Here is a 25,216-nt window from a genome sequence, read left to right on the forward strand (position 1 = left end):
CCTGAAAAGGATCAAAGGACAACATGGCAGGAAACTCCAACGAGCGGCCCCCAGGCGCTAAGACCCCTGCCTACACGGACCCCGGACATCAAAGAGGAGTTGACCTATAACAAGGGGTGCTCTGGGACTATCGGGCAGATTTGACTCTGGAACGACGAGAGCCCTGCTGACGTGGTCGCAGCTCCCCTGAAGATCGTAAGACCTCCGAACTTGTGCTTGAGCCCTGCTGAGTGACTCGCGGCTCCCCTGAAGATCGTAAGACCTCCGAACTTGTACTCGAGCCCTGCTGAGTGACTCGCGGCTCCCCTGAAGATCGTAAGACCTCCGACCTTGTGCTTGAGCCCTGCTGAGTGACTCGTGGCTCCTAAAGACTCCCTCGGTCCAGCTGGACCGCCGCGTATCCCCCAGCTCGAGGATTGTGAGCTGTGCGTTGGGTACGCCCCTGCATTGATCCGGATCCCCAAAGACTGTCCCGCTACCCCCTTCCCTACCGAGACTCTCTGAGCCTGTACTCTATTTGTACATATCCACCTTGGTGATCATAAAGATCCGACGAAGCTGAATAGATAAAGATCTGTTCCCAAGAACCTACTGTGTGGTGTCTCTTTGTCGTGTGGTGCCGTGTGTGCGATCCTAGATACGAGACTCTTCCCCTGAGGAGTCTCCCGCCAGTGCCCGGCTACGATACCCCGAGGGTAGGTCTCAGGGTGTTCAGGTAACCTCCCTGTCTCCCCTGGGGTCGCCTTCTAACAAGGGATAAAGGTTACAGGTTGCAATAAAAATTACAGGTGATGGAGTTTGCTAAATGGGAAGATGAAAATGGGTAGCAGAGAAAATGTCTGTCTTGCTGTACTGCAATTGTGAAGCAAAAGATGTTGGCCAGGGATGGGGTGTATTTAGTAGTATGATTTGCAGGCATGTTCACTTGCCGAAACATATCAGGTGTGTAGTTTTTAAATCCATCCAATAGTCACTGTTGTGGTGTTTTTTGTTCTTACTTTCCAGTGTGGCAGTCATCCGCCGTTGGGTAACTGTTGTTTGGTAACTGCTGCTGTGAGACCGCGAATACAACTGTGTAGTAGTAATTCGCTCGGTGGATGGACTGCAGACCTGACGGCTTCAGTGGATGCACCACCAAGATTGCAGACTGCCGCTATCCCGGCGAGCAGACCGCCGTAGCTGCGGTCGGCATTTGAGACAGCAAAACTTGGCAGGTGGTAAATTGCCGGAGGAACGGTGTCATACAGGACGTGGACACGGCGGTTGGACCCCTAAACTTGTAATCTGGTCCTAAATCTAAAGTCAAGTCGGGCAGTGGTACTTTACTGCGGTGTGTAAGGCAGGGCGGAGATGTATACTACAGCAATTGTTCTTAGCCCTCCAGGGTACTCTGTTGCACTGCCTTGATAATGCTGGAGTGGCTCTTGCACTAGGGGTTCAAGGTACGGCCTGCTTTACCAGGCCCAACTCCTGAAGGATGCCGGGAGGAACCTCCTTTTGGGTTGCCTTTGGCATGGTTGTTTATGGCTCAGCTTACACGTTGGCCCAGGCTCCCTTTTCTGTGAGGGAGCTGGCAGGGTCATCCAGCGAAACTGACATTTGGATGTCCTGGTCAGGAAGATGCAAGGGGGGCTCGTCGTGATCAAGTCATTTATCCGGTGCTGTTAGGGTCAGTGGGGTCGTCACCCAAGACTTATTAGAAATCTCGTTTATGAGATCCAATGTGTTGTTTGCTGTCAATCCATGTTATGTCATGTTAACTGTAACCAAAATAAGTTTTAATATGTAAATAGAGAAGGTGTTGAATTGTGTTGATGCATGTTGATAGAATGTGCAATAAACAGGACCTGAGAATTGTTTATTCTCTAACGCAAATACCAGAGGGGAAACATCATTTACCCTGCAGTCTTTACAACAACCAGCTTTACAATGAGGTTGGTACCCCACCTGTGATGTTGGCACGCATCACTTTAGCACACAAATGTTACAACGACTTGCTGTTGGGGCTGCATTGTTGAACTGGTGTTGGGTTTTTAAGTCCAGCACCTTCCCTGCTGTTGCGTAGACTGAAGCTGGAATAGTAATGTATACTATTCCAAAGTCCAGCGCCCCCCAAAGCAAGTCTTTGTATAACGACTTGCGTGCTAAAGTAACGTGTGGTAACGTTGCACGAGGGGTACTGACTTTGTGGTAAAGGTGTGTGGAGTAAATGCCAGTGGAGTTCCATCATGCAACCATACCAGAGGGCTCAGGTCGTCCTTGCGCATGCTTGCCCTTTGCTATATGACTGCCCTCTTTTTACTCAGGTTTAGGTTCAGTCCTCCTTGACACAAAAAAGGCAACCAATGATAAGGAATGGGCGGGCTCTAAACCCACCTTAAGCTAGCAGTAGGTTTTTGCGCGTAGGTACAGTCTGCGCTGGTAGGCAAGACCTAAAAATAAAGTCAAAGTTTGCAAATTAAATGTGAGATCATTTTAACAGCAAAACAAAATTATTTTTACTCTGTTTAAACAGAACGGAACTGTTTAATATCTAAAAATCAAACTTGACAGCCAGAATACCTACAACGGCATACTTATTTACCACCCATCGATAACTACGGCCAACTTTTTTAACTCTATAGCCCTTTTAGATCACATGGCCAGTACAGAACTCACTCAGCTGGTCAATGAGACTACACACTCAGGTGGGCATTGCCTGGACGGGGTCTGCTCCGGTCACCCCAATCTGTCATGTAACAGAGTTCTGCCACTCATTTGGTCGGACCATAAGGCAATAATGTTTGATATCACTCTGCCATCTAAAATGCCTACTAAGGTATAAAAAAAAAAACACTTAGCTCTCGTCCATGGCACAAGGTTGAGGGAGAAGAACTAAGTAAGATACTTAAACATTCCAGTCAGCCCATCCCTACGGACCTGGATGAGGCAGTGAGGAGCTATCATTCCTGGATCAACCTTGCCAGACAGCAGTTGGCCCCCCAGACCTTGCGGCACTCAGTCAAGCAATCTGCCACTGAACCATGGTTCAATGAGTCCTTGAAGGCACAAAAACTAATCTTTAGACGATTTGAAAGAAAATGGAGGCTAGCACAGGATGTCAAAACTAAATCAAACTACAGAGAGGCCATTCAAACCTATAAAAAGCGCATTCTGAAGGCAAATCAGACTTCATAAAAGAAAAAAGAGAAGCAGCTAACGGCTGCGCTAAAAGACTTTTTACCATGGTTAAAGAACTCTCTAAGCTTTCGGAAACTCAAGTCCAAGAAAGTAGCCAGCAATTCTGTGATAAGTTAGCTGATGCCTTTCAACTAAAAGTGAAAAAAGTCTTCAATGCTTTTGTGCCCCAAAATAACCCATGTGCCAGCCACACTCCTCACACCAAAGCAGACGGCTCCTCGACCACCACACTTCCCGCCTTTCCATCTCTCTCACTCGACCGGACCATCAAATTAGTCTCTTCAATCAAGTCCGGCTCCCCCCTTGACCCTTGCCCACCCAAAATCCTGCATATGGTCCCTGAAACCATTGCATCCGTCCTCTGGCCTATTTTTAACCAAATTATTACCACTGGGTATTTTCCCACCGATTGGAAAAAAGCTTCCATTTTGCCTCTCTTGAAGAAATCGAATCTTGACCCAGAGGACACTTCTAATTATAGACCATTTTTAGACTACCATTCCCTGCTACGGTCATCGAAAGATTCCAAAATGAGGAATTGTCCTCCTTTCTTACTGAAGGAGACACTCTGGACCACTGGCAGTATAGCTCCCGGGCCCACTATAGTACCGAATTGGGCTCATCACAGCCACGGAGGAACTCAGGCAAACCCTTGACAGAGGGGGTAGTGCTGCCCTTATCCTTCTAGATCTCTCGGCGGCATTTGACACAGTCAATCATGACGTGTTGGTGGAACGCCTTGCCTCGCTAGGGATCAGGGATAAAGCACTATTCCTACTCAGATCTTTCCTGTCTAACAGGTCGCAATCAGAGGCTCATGATGTATTAATTTCCCTGGATTTCTCGCTTCGTTGTGGAGTCCCTCAGGGCTCGTCACTGAGCCCCGCTCTTTTTAACCTTCACGTCACCCCCTGGCCAAACTGATAAGAAGCTTCGGTTTCTTGCTGGTGTCCTACGCTGACGACACACAGATTATTGTGTCTATCAACAGCCAGGCTACAGATACGGCTTCCCGGTTTCAAGACTGCATGGGTCATACAGGGAACGGGATGCAGGCTAACTGTTTGAAACTAAGTAAGTCAAAAACAGAAGTCATGCTGTTTGGCATCACGCCAAGTATTTGGTCAGACAGCTGGTGGCCAAGTGACATGGGTTCTCCTCCAATACCAGCCAGCAAGGTAAAAAACCTTGGTGTTCTCTTTGACTCCAAGCTCTTCTTTGAATCCCAGATCAATCAGACTACAGCTGCATGTTTCTTTATTCTTAAAATCCCAAAAAAGGTATTCCCGTTCATCCCATTTGAACTAAGGAAAACAGTGGTCATGGCCTTAGTTGGCTCTAGGCTGGACTACTGCAACGCCCTTCTCACTAGCGCGAGTAAACCAGTATACATAAACTTCAGGTGAGGCAGAATGCCGCTGCCAGAGTCTCGCAGAGTCTTGCTTGGGCTTACCCGCTTTGACTCGGCCTCTAAAGCTCTTTCCGAGCTCCATTGGCTACCTAGCACCAAAGGAGTTCAAAGCTCTATGTATTCTGTTCTACACATGGCAAAGGCCATGGGCAATTGTCACAACTCTTCAAGCCCTACATCCCGGCCAGATCACTGAGATCCTCAGGCAGTGGCAACCTGATTGTCCCCAAGATGCGTAAAGTAAAGTGGGGAGGCTAAAGCTTTGCATATACCACCACCAAACTCTGGAACTCCCTGCCTACCTCTCTCAAAAATGTTACTTGTTACAGTTAAGGAAGCGCTTAAAGACCTGTCTTTACTAACTTTCTTTACTAATCGACCTCACTGCCTGCCTCTATGTCCAGCGCCTAGATACCCTCGGGTCTGTGTAGCACTTTATACATTCTTCATTTCATTTCAAAACCTTTTGTTAGGCACCATGGCACTGCAAGGACAAGACCATTTTTTGTACGACTTAAATCTTACTTAGAACTACCTTGGTAATAGAAGGACACAATAGGGTAAATTGTAACAACAGTCACGATGCGCACACTGTTGTAACAGGAGGACGCATGAGGGTAAATTGTAACAACAGTCACGATGCGCACACTGTTGTAACAGAAGGACGCATGAGGGTAAATCGAAACACCAGTCACGATGCGCACACTGTTGTAACAGAAGGACGCATGAGGGTAAATCGAAACACCAGTCACGATGCGCACACTGTTGTAACAGAAGGACGCATGAGGGTAAATCAAAACACCAGTCACGATGCGCACACTGTTGTAACAGAAGGACGCATGAGGGTAAATCGAAACACCAGTCACGATGCGCACACTGTTGTAACAGAAGGACGCATGAGGGTAAATCAAAACACCAGTCACGATGCGCACACTGTTGTGACAGAAGGACGCATGAGGGTAAATCGAAACACCAGTCACGATGCGCACACTGTTGTGACAGAAGGACGCATGAGGGTAAATCGTAACAACAGTCACGATTCGCACACTGTTGTGACAGAAGGACGCATGAGGGTAAATCGTAACAACAGTCACGATTCGCACACTGTTGTGACAGAAGGACGCATGAGGGTAATTTGAAACAACAGTCACGATGCGCACACTGTTGTGACAGAAGGACACATGAGGGTACACTGTTGTGACAGAAGGACGCATGAGGGTAAATCGTAACAAAAGTCACGATTTGCACACTGTTGTGACAGAAGGACGCATGAGGGTAAATCGTAACAACAGTCACGATGCGCACACTACTCCGTAGTTCCATTCGATGTGGCACGGCGGCTGCCGCTGTATCTGCTGTTTTCACGGGCCCGGTGCTTTGTTTTGGGGAGGGGTGTGTGTGCCCCGAGGGCCGCTCCGTCCGGGCCCTCTCTGCTGGCCCAGTTATGCGGGGGCTGCAGACGTGGGGCGGCCGGGGAGCTCCCCGTGCCTGGCTCTCCCCCTGGGTCTGATGGCACCGCGCACCAGCCCCGGTGCTCTGTTTTGGGGAGGGGTGTGTGTGCCCTCTATGCTGGCCCAGGTTTGCGGCGGGGGCTGCAGACGTGGGGCCGCCGGGGGGCTTCCCGTGCCCGGCCATCCCTGGCTCCGATAGTCGTTCCGCGCACCAGCTGTGATAAGCGCGACTGTGTCTAATGCGCTCCTCCTCGCATTAGGCAAACCCTACAACTATCCCTATCTCTAGCTGGTCGGACGAGGTCTGGGGCTGGGAGAGACGCCGCGGACGCCCTCCGCACCCCTGCTTATGCCGTGTTTTCCTCTAACCTAAACCTTGATGAAGCCGGCCCCTTGGGCGGCGGGCCAGGCAGAGCGATAGCTGGACCTGCTGGCAGTGGGCCAGCGCTTCTGCCCTCCTGAGTATATAAGGCGGCGTGCGGGCCCCCCCAGTCAGTCAGGGGAGGGCCGGCCGGAGTGTGACAAGGCAAGGATGGGCCGAGGACGGGCCGCATGGCTGTTGCTGCTCCCGCTCCTCCATGTGGTTCTTAGCAGGCCTCTCCAGGTGAGTCTGTATAGCGCATAGTGTCAGCTGAGCGTCCTCTCGGCACTTCGGTAAATATAACGGATAGGCGTGTAGTGCCCTGTTGAGACCGCACTGGATTCTGACGTCCTTACACCATTACACGAGCGAAGTGCCAGCCCTCCCCACTGCCCTCCTGCACCAGACCAACGCACAGGCACGTGTGCCCGCCCCTCACGCTCATCAGATCGCGCGCCTAACACGAGCGGCCGGGTCCTGGTAGGGTTACCTTCATACCATGTACTGGTGTCAGCCCTTTACTGCCTCCCAGCGCCTGGCACTCATACTGCCCTCCCAGTGCCAGGCCTGACACTGCTTGTTCGTTGCAGTGCTCACCGCTGCCTTATCAACACACTGCACCACTGGCCGGCAGTGCCAGATTCTTTCGATGGCAGTTATCTCACTGCCCTCGGCGACTGCTCGTCACACTATCTGCCAGCGCAGGCTTCTCACACAACTGCACACCTCAAACTAGACACCGGAGCTTCTCACTCAGTGGCAGCGTTTTCACACTGCCCGTCCGTGCCACTGCCACTGCACAAGCACCCTGCACTGCCCAGAGAGCTAGTTTCTGACACTTCCATGCACTGTCTGTAAGCACCTCCCCCTCTCACACTGTCCACCTGGGCCAGCTGTTGAAGCCCACCCAAGCAGGTCCAAGGCCTCTACTCAATCACACTCCCTCCGACGGCTGACCCCACACACTGCCCCCCCCCCCCCCGTCATTTTAAGGTACAGTCGGCGTCTCAAAGACGAGTGACGGCTTTGCCTGTGTGGAGGGTTATTTATTGAGGGATTGGAGCTTGAATTCCTCCGCATTAATCTGTGTGTGTCCTGTGCCCTAGCTGCCAGTCCGTGTGCGCGCGGTGCCAGCTGTTGACTATATTGGCAGCGTGTGCTGGGCATGCAGTGTTTGATGACGGCATAGCTGACGTGACGGTGTTTGTTGTTGTGCTCAAGGGCAGGGAAAGATTTCTACAGCGACCCCCTCTGTCAGCATTTACATTTCTTACTGACACCAGCCCTTTGCAGAGCAGGCTCGGTTTATCACGCGGACACTGTCCAGCAGGGCCAACTTTTCACACGGCCCACTTGGCAGAGGTTGTAACTAGGCCTGGGCAAAAATTTCGTTCCGTTCGCGGAAATTGCGATAATTTGACATTTTTGCGTTCCGCGGAGAGCGCGAAAATGTCAAAAATTCCGGTTTCCGCAGCTTGGCGATAATTTGTTTCTTGCTCGCGCTGTAAAATGATACATTCTCGCGCGCGCGCGATCGCCTTACCTGAATCCCTGCGTTCGCCGACAAGTTTTCTTGATCCGGTCGCGTTCTCCATGAGATGTTGTATTGTTTTTAGCCATTTGCGCTGTCTCGCGACAGTTCGCGCCCGCAGTGACGTCATGCGTCGCGCGATCACGTCTTTCTTCTCGCGATCATGCACCGCGAGAACAACTCAAAACAAGATGGCCGCGCCCGCAAGCAGCCACATGGGTAAGTTGGCGACCCGCAACCATGCAGAAAATCGCGCGAACATGCCGGAAAAAAACTTCCGCATCTTCGCGATATTTCTGCTTGTTTGCGATAATTTTAAACATTCTCGCGATAATTTGCGAAGGTTAATTCCGCAAATTCCGCCCACCCCTAGTTGTAACACTGCAAGTAGCCGCCTCTTCCGCTGCTCACCGGTGCCAGGATGTCACACTGCCCACCAGCCCGAGGGGGAAGAACACGCGCTGCTCTAGTCTATTGCCCTCTCCTGGAACTGTACATAGAGGTGCCCTCCGTGCCCCAAGTAAAAGGCTGAAGAGAAATCAAGGGCATGCGTTGTCTGAATGGTGCCCCCTTTCTCATCACCACAAATGTATCCAGGGATACTCGTTGTCTGCACCTTGTCAGGGTTAAAGTTGGTCTTTGGGGGGATTTGAGTTAGGATTAAAGTTTGGGATTTTGGGTAAATACTGGAAGAGGATAGGTTTATGTTAAACCTGACATCCTTGGCCCGCTATTAACTCAAACATGTGTTATTCCCCGCTCCTGCTTTGCTGAGTGATTCGTTTTTGTTGGCTTTAGGACTCTATGCACTTTACCACTGCGAACCAGTGCTGAAGTGCCGGTGCCTCCTCCTACGACATGACAACATTGGCCTACGCCTAACTGGCACAAGGCATTTACTTATAAGTCCTTAGTATGTAATACCGCATGTACCCAGGCCCTGGAAATTAAATGCTACTAGTATTTATTTATGTATTTTATTTCATGAGCTTTATATAGCGCTGGCTAGTCCCGAAGGTATCAGAGCCTTTACAAGAGGATCTGCGAGCAGTGGCGGCTGGAGACATTTGAAAGTGGTAGGGCTTAAAAGTCAGGGATGAGTGTTACGTCATGAAGTGAGCGAGCCTGACTATCATACGGGAGAGTTCTTTATAATATACATTTTTAAAAAGAGTGGTGAAATTATTGGTTTATAATATTTATCCATAGAATTGCATGATTGAGAAAATGTAATGCCTATATCAGTGGAAATGTGCTATTTATGAATGACAGTGCGCTACTGCACTATCCTCTAGTAATATATTTGCGACAGTGTGCTCCAAACGGCACGACCACCAGTAACATACTACACCCTTACGGATGACAAGCATGAGCCTTGTGTTCTACAGGCCTGGTTTCAGCTCATCAATAATGGCAGGTTCACTCCCAATTTGGGGATTACACTGCTTAGGCAAAGCTTCTATTTATTAGAGGGGAAATTAAAGAGGATAAAAAAGAGGTGAGGCGCTAAAGAGACAAAGTGTCTTTATTACAATTCTACATGTCAGTTTCTGGTCAAAGCAATGTATTGGGGAGAGGAGTTTGCCTAACTCCTACGGCGGTCGACCTTGAATCTGGGGAACAGGGTTCGAGTCTCGGCAATGACCCTGCGACTCTGGGCAAATCACTTAATCTCCCTGTGCCTAACACAAATGAATGTGTCCTCATGTAATGCAACTGGTGCTATGTAAAGCGCTCTGATACCTGATTCGGGTCGAGTTTGCGCTATATAAAACTCTGTAAAAAAAACAAATTAACTGAAGAGATGACAGCATGCCTCTATACAGCGATAGCTTTGCAGATGGCAATACAGCACATTAGTAGTACAGGATTTTAAGTAATGTCATCATCTAAATTCAACTGCATGAGCTCAGGAATGGAGTCAGAAAGGTTAAATGGCAATCAAAACTGACAGTAATTATTTGAGGAAAGACCTTTAAATGTGTTCTGAAGCCGTCTCAATGACCAAGGACTGATAATTAAAGCAGATACAGATAGAAAGGCAATGGTGAAAATGAAAATAGACGATTTTTCAGAAACCTAAAATGTGAACAAATTGCTGGTAAGTTACATAACGGTGGACGAGCTTAGAGGCGACCCCGCCCGCGCCTCAACCCCCACATTACAATCCCGATAATGTAAGGAAAGGGCGCACGGTTCATAATCTTGTAATAGCATTACAGCCCTTATGTCTCACGCTAGACTGGTAGCGGTTATCTTCCTCATTATAGGCCCTGGCTGCCGCTCAGGCCTACAACTGGAGAGGGCCGTAACCGTTAACAACAGATATAGCCCTTTGCAGCGGTTGTTAATCCTCTAATCAAACCGTTGGCTAATGAAATACATCTTTACAAATTAACCTGTTCCCTAGTTATATCACACAGATATGAGTGGGTGGGAAAACTATTCTGTCTTGTCGGCAGGGGGGACGAAAGGAAGCCAAACCATGCGCTGGAAGTGGAACGTTTAAGTACCCTACAATGTCGAGTGTGTGCTTGGGTACGCATCAAGCAGAGGGCTCAGGATCCGACATTTAACAGCAGGTCTGCCGAGTCCTGGGGTTCAAAAAAAGGGAAAAGGCTTACCCGCACGTGTCGTGTCGTTTGAAACCACGGCTGCAGATGCCTTTTTCCAGCAACAAACACACCCCGGCCTCACGGAATTAGGAGCTGCCTGCCAAACTGAAACTAAATGGATAGCCACTCCCAGTCACCTCAGCCTTACCCAATGAGAAAGCCTCATTTACGGAGGCGAAAGCAGTGCTGTAATTGTTACCACCCCCTGCACTCAGTGCACTGTGAGCCAGCCCTGCCCCTTCCCATTACTCTGAATGGCGCTCCACTGACCGCGCCCTGGGCCAATTCATTATCGCCCCATTTGAAACCCATTTACTGCCGCTTTTTTCAGCCCCTCCCACAAGGCTGATGTCACCTGCCTCCTCGCTCCTCACTTGTGCCTCGAGGGCGAGGAATAGTTCTCGCCCAGCTTTTGCACATGCGCATATTGCGCAGGAAGACTCCGGGACAAAGTATAAGTAATTAGAAATATATATTTGTTTTACATAGTTTCTGTTTAACTTTCAAGTTTCGGGGGAGCTCCAAGCAGTGAGCACTTCTTTAAACTGCTCCACTGGTGTTCATTCTCTCCCATTAGTTTTCTACGATGCTGGTAGGTAGGGCAACGCCCCCTACGCCCCTTAACACCAGCCGCCACTGTCTGCGAGTTGCAAGTTACTAGGAATTAAAATAAGTTACACAGTGTTACACAATAAAAACACGACTTACTAAAGAATGACAAATAAACACACATAATGAAATAATGTTACACAATAGTTTGACATTATTAGTGCATGGCGAATAGAGACAGGACATCCTAAGGTGCAACAAAGGTAATGGGGAGGAGTAAAAAAGGGTAAGGAAAGTAGATCAGGACAGGAAAGTAAGAGATAAACAAACCAGTGTTGGGACCTGCAATTTCAGCAACAATAATAGGGATTGGAGACAATAGTAGGTGAGAGGAGTGTAAGAGACTTGGGGGGGCTTATAGGTAAAGTTCAATTGGGCGAAAACGAGGAGCAGTCCAGCGGAAAAGAGAGACGTTCAAAGGTCGCACAGATGGAGGCCAACGAAGAGGAGGAACAGACAAATGTCACTAAGATGGCGGATCCAGGTCGCGTGTGCCAATAAAAGATAATCCCAAAATGGCGGGGTACACATGAATCAAAGTCCAAAAACCAAGGGAGCTGAGTCCAAAAACCAAGAGAGCTGATTAGAGGGGGAGGTAGCCAGAGTATCAAAGGAGGGAGGAGGGCTGGTGGTTGCCTAAACACAAATGGGCCATCCGTGTGCACAAGTTCTGGGCAGCGGGGGCAGCAGTGACCGATCCGTTTGCCACAGGTCAAGGGAAGACTGTTCGGGCGCCAGGGCAACAATCCAGTGAAAGGGAAGCAGCAGCGTGGACCCGGAGGGCGCACCTCCCAGGCTCGGACAGAAGATGACAAAGCTCAAAGTATCGCAGTGCTGTAATTCTCACCGCCGCTACACCCCCAAATATTGGAAATAAACAAGACATTATGTGTCTCAGTCGTCATTACGGGAGGCGAAGCTGGGGGAGTTGGCAATAGGGAAAGCAGCGGCAGTCAAACCCGGAGGCAGGGGGACGGTCAGGAGGGGAGAACCTCAGCCCAGCTCATCGACAGCCATCCGGAGAAATCAGCGAGGCATCAGCAACGCTGAGATAGGCTACGTCAAACGCAGGTCATCCGAGATTCCAAAGAAAGGCGGGGGAGGAAGAAGACAAGCAGCGGAGATGCGAGGAGAGCTGTGCCTGATGCCCGGCTGGGTAGGTGACGGCCACGGCGAGAAACCAGAGCCAATCTCCCCTATAGCTGTCTGGGCGGCTCCACCGGGCATCGGCCATGCTTGCTCGGTCTCCACGGGAGAAAGTATCAATCCCGTTTTTATCCACGAATCTCGAGCCCACAAGCGGGAGATTAGAACAAAAAGGACCGCAGACAAACAAGACCTCAGGTGAGTAAAAAGGTCCCAGGAGGATGGTAGAAATCTGGGGATTTAAGCCAAAAAGGCGATGTCTGGCCGGGAGCTCCCGGCTGGAGCTCCTAATCGGTCGGCCATCTTTTGTTATCCTTCACTAGTGTGCTTGTGTGAGAAGTTGGCCTGATATATGCTGTCCACTAGTTATAGTGGGCACCTTGTATCAGTCCAAAAAAACCCTTATGGTGATAGGTTAAAGACAACCTTTATTGAAAGCTATCCTAGAGGTAGCTATGGAGAGCAGCCTTCAGGCTACGTTTTGAAGGGATGTAAAGCAGCTTGTTTTACCAGTCTATAATCTCTTGAATGACCAAATGAAAGGACAACCACACGAGGTATATATTTAAAATATATGTATTTAAGATAAAACACAACCCTCTAGTCTCTTTATGAGGCTGGAGTTCGAAGTACTTAAGTTACAAGTCAGTATTCAACAGTAAAAGCACAAATACACGTTTGGGCCCTAGGGGCGTACCAAACCATATACCAATAAAGTGGTATAAGAACCACGACTGAACTAGACAAAAGGCCTAGAGCCTGTTGAAGTGCTTGGACCACAAGGAACCACCCAAGGTAGTGACACAGGGGACCCACGGGGGACGCGTGCAGTGTGAGAACACAGCCGTGAATCACCGTTAACTTCTATAGAGAAAGTCGCGGTTGGAAATTTCGAGTTTAAGGACACTTAGAGGATGACCACGAGCGAACCCTTTTAGACTTAGAGGTGTCTAGGGCCAACACCCACGGGAGCACCGGAATACTCGAGTTACCTCACCCAGGGAAGCCGGGTGCATAGGTGTCAAATGGTGTTGGGTCGCGTCGCTGTTTTCAATGGAAGCTGCTCAGGAAGTGCTGCTGCCATGAAGAGGAGAAGTGTCCGGAGAGATCCAAGTCCGCATCTAGGATGGAAGGAACCTAAAAGCAGAGGGGACAGAGTCTGGGTCACTTACCAGTGACCAAGGGCATGATAGACCAATGCCCACAGATGTCGGGTGCTGCAGGTGAGTTGATGGGTGTCTTGACTCTTTAGCCACGAGGTCCAGGAGGCACCGATGATGACCAGGAGCTGGATTCGAGCTGTCCCATGAAGTCTGTCGAGTGCTGTGGTGTCGGTGACCAGATTGGACCCAACAAGCATTGGCAACGGCAAGTCACTTGGAATCAGTGAAAGGACGTCGGTGCAGACCAGCAAGGTCTCGGGGACTCACCCAGTGAAGGTAAGTCGGGGCACGTCTGGAGCAACCAGGAAAGTCCAATCAGAAGAGGAGTCACCTTCGTGGGGACCCACTAGCCAATGGGATAGCTCTCGCGAAGGAGCCTCAAGCGGTTGCACTGGAAACTGGCCCACGGGTCACTCGTGGAGTGAAGGCCAGAGATCTTCAGTGCAGGAGGTGCTTAAGGCTGGGGCTACCCAGAGCCCAAAGCCCAACTTCAAGGAAGACCAGGAAGATGATGGATCAGTAAAAGATCATGGTGTCCAGGGGTCACGGTTCCACGTCACCCACGATAGCCACAGGTCTCAGCTTTGCTGTGGACTCAGGGTAGCCTCCGGAAAGTCTGAAAATCCACCTCTGGGGATGCAGAGACTTCGGCATCCGGCGGGAGCTTCAGAATTGCAGACCGGACAGTTGCTTCTTTGGTGCCTGCCAAGCAGGGTAGTCACTCCTTGACCCCAAGGGAGATTTCTTCAGTCTTCTAGTTGAAATAGAATGTTGAAGGTCCAGGATATATGTTGCAGAGTTCCTTCCAGGGTAATCTAAAGTCACAAGTACTGGGTTCCCATACTTATACAAAGTTTGGGGGTTGGACATACTCTAGGGACCCACCTATGGGAGGGTTTGGAAAGAGGGGTTACACCCATTACCTTTGTCCAGTTTCACGCCAGAGCAGGGGCAGGTAGCCCCTGCAACCGGTTTGAACTGGACTATGCACAGGGACACCAAGTGTGCCCCCAGTGCAGGACTTCAAAGCACCAGAGAGTGCTCCCGCCCAGCCCCAATACACATCTGCCTGTCTGGGGAGGTGTTTACACCTCCCTGGAACAGTAAACCTATTGTCCAGGCCTCCCCTGCTGGAGTTTCGGTCAGCAGCAGGAGGCCAGACCCGTGTCTGTGGCAGTGGCATCCATTTTGTGATGCCAGGGCTGTAGAAAGTCTTTACCGGGTAGACCAGTGTGAACATGTCTCTCCCTCTAGAAGGGTGGAATGCTACCCCCACCACCAGAACTGGCAGGGGGGGTGGAGGGGGTAGTATTCCAAAGCGTTTGACACCAAACACGACATGTTTCCGTGCAGCCAGTCCAAAGTAATGCACTTAAGAGTATATGGTCAGGCTGCACCACAAACAGCATCAGAGGAGGTACTCCGAACGCTGCAGATGGGCTCTGCTCATGCAGGGGCACCCTCTCATATAAAAACAAAGCACTCTGCCTTCAGGATTGTTAAGGCCTACCATAGGAGTGCCTTATAGGTTTTATATGTTTGTGCAATGGTAGTGATATAGGTAGCCTATACCACAGTGAGGGGTGCATGCACCACCTTACCCAGGCTGCAGTGGCAGACCTGTGGTGTCATTTTGGAGTGCTTCCCAGGGGTGGCATAATACAGGCTTCAGCCCCTGGTAGGCCTCTGAGGTACCTATGCCCTGGGTATATAGTTTACCATATACTAGGGACTTATAAGGCACCCCAGAATCCAATTAGAGATGTACCTAATGTACATGGAAACCATTTTACACAGCACGCAGATAGACTGGGGCCCTGAATAGCAGGATCCCAGTCCAACTAAGTCATAAACCAGCAAAACACCAGGCAAAAGGTGGGGGCAACCATATAGTCAGATTCCACCTTCCTACAGCTTGCATTACTCATTGTGGCACCCTCTAAAGTAGCACTTTAAAACATGTCAAAGCCCTGCCATTGCAGCCTGTACTGCAATTGTTAACTCCCAATTTGATCTGGTGAAATAAACATTTTGCCATGCCTGAACATTACTTTTTAATATTTATAAGTCACCCTTAAGTAGGCCCTAAAAGGTTATAGGGCAGAGTGCATGGTTTTTAAAAAGCTGGACATATGGGTGTACGTTTTACTTATCCTGGCAGTGAAAAACTCCTAATGTTGCTTTTCACTGTTGTAAGCCCTGTCTTTCCCATTTACTAACACTGGGTTAACTTATTACATCTAATTAGTGTTAACTTTAGATTTGGAGCATATCAAGATACAAATGAATTGTAATTTAAAATCCTCATTAATGGTAAAGTTGAATATCTAGTCACAATTCTAAAAACGCCCCTTTTAAAAAGTTGGCATTTTCTTGTCCTAACCATTTGTGCCTTCTGCCAGTATCCTGGGTCACATGACTGTAAATTATTCGGCTGTTGCGGGGTTGTGTATTCCTCCCAGACAGTGACATAAAGGGGACTAGATGTGGGCTGCATGGGCCATCCTGTGTGGATGACCTGTATTAGCGCAGTGTTCGCCTCCAGGACACACAGAGAAACTTGACACCAGCCTTTGGTCACCCAGACAGTGTGAAATCTTGACAGGGGATGGGAAGAACTTCCCAGAACCAGATATGGGGGGTAGGACAGGTTGTCCCCCACACACAATGTCTGGCACCAGGTATAAACATTGGATCCCCAGAACCACTCTTCAGAACACTCCTGGAAGAAGGATTGCACTGCTGCTTGAGGAATGCCTGCTGTCTGAGAAGGAGACTGGACCTTGTGACCTTCAACCTAGGCTGACCCAGAGTTACTCCATGTGTCAGCTGGCTAATCTCCTGTGTGAGCTACCGGGACATAACAAGCTCCAGAGGCCTCAGTGCAACTGCTCAGCTGACCTGTTGCAACTGGACCTGCAAATGGACTTGCCTTAGCCCTTCTGCTGGGCTTTGCCTGGAGAGAGTCCTGATCCCCAAGAGGTGTCTCCAGGTCCGGGGCCCTGGGCTGGCATCAGAGTGTACACTTCCCTGCCTAACTGTGGATTCCATCAAATCCGATGCAGAACTATGCAACCCGACCTAGGACTTCCCATCACAGCACCTCACTGCTCATGATTGATGGCTTTATAGGAACTGACGCAGTGCGATGCAACTCAACGCAGCACCTCAGATCACAGCCCTCGCAGCTCCTGATCATTACGAATGCTGTGTAACACTACTCGACATAGGACCTCACATCGCAGCCCTTGCAACTACTGATTGGAACCAATACTCCACAATACAGTGCAGGATTTTGCATTGCAGCACTGCACAGGCCCTGATCAGAACCTCACATCAAGGACCTAAGTTACATTTCTCAGGGGAATAACCTAGTCCTTAGATCTGACCCACACTCCATTGCGGTAGGACTTAACTTGTGAGTTTGCCCTGGTGAGGCGCAACCAGATAATCACAGTTGGTGCTTTGTGCTACTTGACGCTATTTTACTTAAAGCTTTATTAATAAATATCTATGGCTCTATTTATTGACTTTTTTGTTGTGGCATTATTTTATTTATTCAAATTAACTCTAATTTCATAAATTGGTTTGGGATTTTGTATTTTTTTCATTATGAATAATCTTTATTAATTTATTCCATAAACATTCTCACCTTCCCCTCCACTTCCCACGGCTGGTGACATTTCATAAATACATAAAAAAGTAAAAACACACAGAATTTCATAAAAATATAAATGAATATCTCGAATAATTGATCTACATATCTGTGACAAATCCATAACTATAACTTTGATCTCGTACCCACTCGGCCATAGAAGCCCATATTCTCAAACCTTTTTGTCCTGTTCGCCTCCCTTTCCGCATATATATGGCTTTTTCCAGGTTGTAGACCGCTAACAGCCTGGCCAACCACTGTTGTAATCGGGCGGTCTAGGGTCCAACCAGACTGAAGCAATACACAGCCTTAAAATTGCCAGTGCAATAAAAACCAATTCATCCCCATTTCCCACCTGGTTCGTCTCAGGTATTCCTAATAAAATTACATCTGGGGATAGAATTACCTCTGTTTTAATACCTCTGACAGAAATCTAGATATATCTTTATAAAAAATGTTTAGCTCCTCACAAGCCGCAAAGATATGTAAAATAGCTGCTTTATATAAGACGCATCGTGGGAAAAATGTTCCTTTTCCCACCCCCCATTTAGTTATCTTATCAGGAGTATGATATAGAAGAAATCAGGTCTTATAAAACTGTGTCAGTAATCGTGATGACATATAGATTAGGGGTGGGCGGAATTTGCGTAGTTGCCCTACGCAAATTATCGCGAAACTGCTCTAAATCTCCGCGAGAACGCGGAACATTCGCGAAGACGCGGAGATTGCTTTTCCCGCCCATTCGCGATGTGTTTTTGCGTGCTCGCGGGGAAATATATCTCTAACTTGCCCATGCAGTCGCTAATGAGCGCGGCCATCTTGCTCGCGATGCTTATTTCCTGTTCCGGGTCGATTGACGTGTTCGCGATCGCAAACTCTCGCAGGATAGCGTGACCGGCTATCAACAATCCAAAATCTCGTGGCACACACGAATGGATAGGAAAACTTGTCGGCGAACGCAGGGATCCGGTAAGTCGCTACCGCGCGCGCGAGAATGCATTTTTAAAGTGCGAACAAGAGAATACTACCACTTTCGCAGCGGATCATGGAAGTTTTGACATCTCCGCGTTCTCTGTGGAACGCGGAATTGCCAAAACTCCGCAACTTCCGCGAGCGGAACGGAAATTTTTGCCCAGGCCTAATATAGATGGATTGTGCCAAGTCGAACGCATAGATAAATGATTATCAGATATCCTCACCCTCATTTGCCATTTTTGAGAATATTTATCCATAACATCAGACACAACGGAGTTGAAACAGTCACAGATTCCACCGATTGAGATTTCTCTTTCTTTCAAAATTCTTTATATGACTTCTATTTTCTTGAAGCCGGCCCACCCTCCCCCATTCCTTAAGTAAAAATCTCTTACTTAAAGGAACTTAAAGAAGTCCTTTCAGTCAAAATAAAATTAATTTTTCATCTCATCAAAAGAACAAAGCCCGGGGAGGGGAAAAAAAACAACCCACCTGGTCAACCTCCCCACAGATCCACTTTTTCATAGGAGAATCTCTAAAAAACTCCGGAAGGATAACATTATTAGACAGGGGCATATAAAAAGATAGTCTGTGGATTCCTTAAACTCTACGTGTTGCACTCCAGACCCTAAGTACACTATAAAGAGTCTTAAAACATACTTTTTAAATAATAGCTGCCATTCAGTTGTCGCAAAAGACATTCCCAAGTCTCCTTTCCCATTATAGACTTGAATGGCGTTGGTACCTCCATCGTTCCTGCACTGTCATCATTCTCACATAACAACTCTCGACTATAAATCAGTGTGGTAACCCAATAATATAATTTCAAATTTGGTAGAGCCCACCCCCTCACTCCCTAGGTAAGGAAAGGAACCTGAGGGCTCGTCTAGGTCTGGCATACGACCAAATAAATCGGGAGAATACATTTTTCATTATGTGAAACCATTGTGATGAAAACTCTTGAGAAATAGCCCGAAAAAGATATAACATTTTAGGGAAAAAAGCATCTTGATCACATTACATCTGCCACCTATGGATAGCTGTAAATTATTTATCTTAACAAGATCTTGCTTAGTTTTACACAAAGGCGTTCCAAATTATTCCTAACCACATTGTCTAATCGAGCAGAAAGAGCACCAAGATATGTTGCTTTCTCTACTACCCAGCTATCTGTCATCTGAATTCTTTCATTAATAATAATCTGGGTCTTATCTTTATTCAGAGCATAGCCGGAGATACACCCAAAGCGTCCTGATTCCTCTTCAATTACCTTAACCCCTTGTGTGCCACGCCCTTTCCCCGCCCTGTGCCGGCCGTTGCATTAGCGGGCGGGGTTCATGACGAGCTGGACTCGTCATGGGCACAGCGCAACCGCGGCCCATGACGAGTCCAGCTCGTCATGGGCACAAAAGGGGTTAATAGCCAAGATTGGGTCTGGTGTTACGAGAGCAAAATTTCTGGAATTTGATCATTACACTCCAATCTATGAATAAAAAGGTCAATAAAAATAACGACTAACAGAGGGGAACAAGGGCAGCCTTGCCTAGTTCCTCATGATATTAAGAATGTTTCAGATAATATGCCATTCACCGCAACCCTGGCTGTGGGTTCAACATATAAAATGTTGACCACCTGAATAAAGCCATTGCTGGGCCCAATTCTTGACATCATAATCCAGAGATACTGCCAGGAGACCTGATCAAGGGCTTTCTCTGCATCCAGCAGAATAAGAGTCATAGGGTCCCCTGTTGAATTAGTAATATCAAGCAGTGAAATAACACTCCAGATATGATCAGTCGTTGATCTACCTGGGATAAACCCGTTGTAAGAGGCTGGCTTGGTTTATGATGGACACTTATGTAAGTGGGCACCCTGCACCAATCCAGACAACCCTTATGATGATTTTAGTTGTCCTAGACAACCTCAGAAAGCTCTCTAAGTGGCAGCTGTGGAGAGCAGCCTTCAGGCTTTGTCCAGAAGGAGTGTAAAGCAGCTTGTTTTATCAGAACATAATCTTATTGGTATAGATTAAGAGCCAGATGTACAACCCACCAATTTACGAGTCTCAAATTGCATCGCATTTGAGAGTCGCAATTTGGGATGCACAACAGTGTTTGAGACACTGTTTGCGATTCCCAAGGGGGTCGCAAATTGCATGCCTCCTGCATATTAATGAGGCTGTTGCAATGTACAACCCCATTGGGAATGGCTGCCACTGCCAGGGATGTTGGCCTGCTGGGGTCAGCAGACCACCATGTCTGGGTCTGCTTTTAAATAAAGTAGTTTTAAAAAAGAATTAAATGCAGCCCGTTTTCCTTAAAGGAAAATTGGATGCATTTAAAAAAGAAAAATGAAACTTTTCAGTTTCATTTTTGAAGGGCAGGCAGTGGACCCTGGGACCACTGACTGCCCGTAAAAAATATTTTCAGAGCCACTCACAAAGGGGAAGGGTTACCCTGGGAACCCCTTCCCATTTGTGAGTGGTTTAGCACCCTTCTGGAAGGGTGGTAAACTGTGACTGTTTTGTGACCGCAAAACAGTCATACATAGCTGCAGGAGTCGATATTAGGAAGGGACGCCCTTGGAACACCCCTTCCTAATAGCGAGTTGCTAATCCTATTTTGAGAGTCACAAATTGATTTGCGACTCACAAAATAGGATTAGTACATGGGCCTTACATTTTTTGCAGTCGCAAACGGGTCTTAAACCCATTTGCGCCTGCAAAAAATGTTAGTACATCTGGCCCCAAGAGAAGAAGAACCACACAGTGTATTTATAAAAATATATATTTATTATAAGACACTCACTAACACATACAGATATCTTCTAGCTGTAGATAAACACAATGCACATAATACTTTTCAACAGAAACAGGTAAGTAGCATAGAATACACAGTGGTCACCGGGGGGGACCAAACCATATACTAAAATAGTGGTTGCGAACCACAACTCGAGTCAAGACAATACCCAGAGGACGTAGAAGTACCGGGGACCCAAGGAACTGCCCAAGGTGTGTGTCTAGGAGCCCCACGGAGGTCGTGTGCAGTGTGGGAACACGACCGCGTTCTCTGAACAAATCAACAGGTAAGTGGCGGTTGCAATTTTTAAGAAGAAGGACCCTTCCCAGTGGACCCTGAAGAATCCCTGTGGAAAACAAGAGGTTGGAGAGACACCCTGCCCGTGGATACCCTAGGAACCGAGATACCTACACCAGGAAAGCTGGGTGCATAGGTAAGAAGTGACGTCGGAAACCGTATTCGAATTCAATGGAAGACTTCAGGAAGATGCAGCTGCTGGAAAAGGTGAAAGTGTCCGGTGAAATCCTAAGGTGGATTTGAGGTGAAGAGTACCTGCAAGCAGACGGGACAGAGTCTAGGCCACTGAGGAGTGACCAGGGGGCAACAAAGTCGAGTGCCCACTGATGTGGGGTGCAGCAGGATAGTTGATGGTGACTTTGGAGCTGCAGATGTGAGGACCAGACGATGCTGTGGAAGACCAGGAGACGTTCACGAGCTGTCCCATGCCGGATGACGGGAGTTGAGGGGTCGGTGTCCGTCGGGAGCACCAACAAGCATTGGCAACTGAAAACAACGTGGAAAGCAAAGAAGGTGCAGTGTTGGGGCCAGCCATTCCAAGGTGACTCACCACAAGCAGGGGAGTCAGGACAGGCCCAAGCAATCAGGGGAGCTCACAGAAATCAAAGGGGGGCCTCAACAGGGCCGACAGGCCGGTGGCACTGGAGTCCAAAGAGGACCTCGAGCAGCTCAGCAAAGATTCAGGCCTACGGTACAAGTGATCCAGTGAAGACGAAGATCTTGGCCACAGGAGATGCTTGAGGTTTCGGCTACTTGGAGCCCGAAGCTCTTGATGGAAGGAAGTCAACGAGCCTTTACAGCGGCAAGTTGACGCGGTGCACAGGGGTTCAGTTCCTGCGGCTCTGACGAGGAATACTGGCCTCAAATTTGGTGAGAGGACAGGGCAAACCTCGAGGGCTGTGAAGAACCACCACCTGTGTACCTGTGTTGCTGAGCCTTTCAGAGTCCATGGGAGCTCAGGATCAGCAGACTGGGCAGCTTAATTGCGGTGCCTGCAGATGCAGGCAAGTGGCTTCTTCACTTCAAGGGAGATTCCTTCAGGTGTCTTTTATGCCCACAGGCCTTGGAAGGTTCCTGTATGGAGCGCAGGCACGGATGTTGCAGCAGACAAGCAGGGTGACAAGATCAGGAGCAGCAGGAGTCTTCCCGGTTGCAGCCTTGATGCCCGGAGCGAAGCCCAGCGAAGTCCACGGTGCCCAGACGGTCAAAGTTGAAGTGATGGTTCAAAATTAATCTTTTCCCAATACGAATCTAGGGACCCAACTTTAGGTAAGCCCCTAAGTATCAGACGATTCATGGTTCCCTCCCAAGAGAGGGGTCAGACAGCGGGGAGGATACTCCCATGTCCTTTGTCCATTTTCACCCCAGAGCTGGAGCCAACGGCTCCCTGAGCTGGTTTGAACTGGACTATGCAAGGAGGTTATGAAACGTGCCCTTCAGGCAGACTGAGTGGCACTGGTAAGCGCTCCCACCGGCCCCAATACACTAAACCCTGTCTGGGAGGTGGTCACAGCTCCCTGTGACAGGAAACCTATTGTTCTGCCTTCCCCTGCTCGAGCTTGGCTCAGCAGCAGGAGAGCAGAATTGTGTCTCTGATTGGCAGCAGCTATGCTGTGATGTCCAGGTCTGGAAGACTGGTACCGGGAGCACTGAGGTCTTCCCGGAGGAGCTTTACACTGCATGGAATCATACCTCCCACACCGTTGATGGGGGTATGATTCTTACATGTTTGATACCAACCATGATAGGGTTCGTTACAGCCAGATTTGAGATGGTCATCCCGTAATGACGCGGCGCCCCTCTATATGTTATATGGCTGTCTCATTTACTGATCCATGTTTTTACCCCTAGCTTCATGTTCACAATGACATGGCAGTCTTATGGTCAGTAGTGTACCTCACCCAAACAACATTAAGAAATAGTTGGTGAGTGAAAAAACTGTCCTTAATATTTTTCCATATGAATGTGAAAGTATGTTTGGGAATGGATGTATGTTTTGATCTCAGTCTTTACTTTGGGCCCTTTGGAAAATTCTCAATCTGGTTTATAAAGGTTTCATGAAAAAAAGATTTTCAGGTTATAAATAATTTACACATTATAGGTCGATTTTGATGTGTTAATAAGGAAATTCTTATCATAACTTACTGGAAAGACCTGTACGATTAATATGAATTGATTATTTTTGCTTATGTCTATGATACAATTATGAGACATAATATTCCTCTTTTAAAAAAATATATATATTATGATTTTGTGAGATATGCTTTGTTCTTTACGCAGGTGAATATTTCATACCTGACTAGAGATATAAAAATATTGTTGTTGTCCTGAAGAAGGTGGATCCCCACTGTTTATCATTCAAAACGCACCAACGCCCCCCTGTTGTTGTTAAATTTTGGGAACAACAAATTATTTTACAAGAAAAGAGTTTTTGTGATGTCTCTCTTTATGCAAGGTTTGAGCAATACTTGTGAAATATCATTTTAATAATTATTTGGGTTAAGATGATTTTTACTATTTTATAATTGGTCTTATCATCTGTTCCATTAAAACAGATCCTGTGCAATGGTCTCTTGGGGGTCCCTTTAAAACTGATAGTGAGAAGTAATTGGTTGTGATCACAGTGGATTGTGACTTCTCTGATTGTTAATTCCTCCGAGAAATCTCTTCTTGTTGATATATTGTCCTCTACCTGTCCCTGCATTGACAGAAGCAGCATGGATTTGCATCTATTTGTTTTGGAAGATGTACATTGGTGCACGATTTAATAAATCTAATTTATAAGCCATACAAATAATAAGATAAAGCTGGCTGACCCCATGTAAAACATTGTTCTAGACACAAAGGGGGCAAAGTAAGTGTAGGTCATACCTCAATACTGGCATTAAAATAGACGAATATCACAGTGAGATCCCTGCCATTGAACCCGCCTTCGAGTTACAGGCTAGGAGAGCTCTGATGTTCCCCCAGGAGTGCACTGTCAACTTTACTTTTAGTGGAAGAATAAAAGCAAGTTTCCTGCTTAACGTAAGGGAAACCCTCTCCTTTCTTTGGCAGAGTGCTGGGAGTTATTTACAAACATGCAAGAGAGTAGGCATGACAGGGCGGGTCCTTTGTTGGCTGTGGCCTGTCACTCATGTGGAGCAGAGAGCCAAAGCAGAGCCAGAGAGTATGCAGGAGACAAGCTTGATCTTCTCTGTCTTCTGATAGGACTGGTTTAGGGCCTCATTTAGGGTGGTCTTCCATCCCCACCTTTCTGGTAGTTCCCTTGCTCCATTTAGAATCTGCCTAGAGTCTGTTCAGATTTCAGCCGCGCCACCGATAACCCCTGACTCAAAGGTTCGTCTCACCACAGGACTGCTGAGGTCACAGGGACTGTCATGCCACCCAGCTGAGGGCAGAGTACTGTCACTCACTTCTCTGTATGTGTCCCCCATATGAGGCACTGCAGAAAAGGGCAGGAAAACAGTAAATGTTCATGACCTATTCCCCATGGTGGATTGAAGACTAGCTGCTAGGCTCTAAATAAGGCCCTTCATTTTCCATTCATCACAGACTAAATGAGTACCATTAAGATAGTAAGTAAACATTTCAATTAGCTACCACCACTATCTGTGCTGTATTGTACCTATAAATGTACATTCTCAGGTTGTTTCATGCTTCTAATGAGCTGTGTGACATCAGTGAGGAGACGGTCACACACCAAGTCTATGTGACGTCCCTAAGCTCTCAGGACCACTTCAAAAAGCCCCGTCACCAGGTGGGCTATACTTTGGGGAAACCAGGACATTTCCAAACAGCCCTTTGCCTCCTCCGAGTACACAGAGTTGAGACTGGCCGACGGTGTAACTCATTAGTTAATTGTTTTGCATACACATGACATCCCTGTATTCAATTAATTCATTGCTAGAATCCTCTTGTGTGCAAAAACTCCAAGAAAATGCCCCATTTAATTGGGGTGATGATCTGAACACCAGCCACGATAGCGTAACATGGGCAGCACAATGGGCAGCATCAGTTTGAT

General features: G+C 47.9%; 1 protein-coding gene across 3 annotated transcripts in view; it reads left to right on the forward strand.

Annotated features, from left to right (window-relative positions):
• Positions 1–6,518: 6,518 nt before the first annotated feature.
• Positions 6,519–25,216, forward strand: part of LOC146859658 (astacin-like metalloendopeptidase) — a 450,020-nt gene continuing 431,322 nt past the window's right edge. The window contains exon 1 of one of the 3 annotated variants that reach the window (XM_085646718.1): positions 6,519–6,646. In XM_085646718.1, coding sequence (XP_085502844.1) covers positions 6,575–6,646 — 72 coding nt within the window. In that variant the 5' untranslated portion in view covers positions 6,519–6,574. The remainder of the gene's footprint in view (positions 6,647–25,216) is intronic. The other 2 variants (XM_085646720.1, XM_085646719.1) reach the window with 2 other exon arrangements.

Source organism: Triturus cristatus, chromosome 3_1, assembly GCF_964204655.1.
Source record: "Triturus cristatus chromosome 3_1, aTriCri1.1, whole genome shotgun sequence".
Taxonomy (NCBI): Eukaryota; Metazoa; Chordata; class Amphibia; order Caudata; family Salamandridae; genus Triturus; species Triturus cristatus.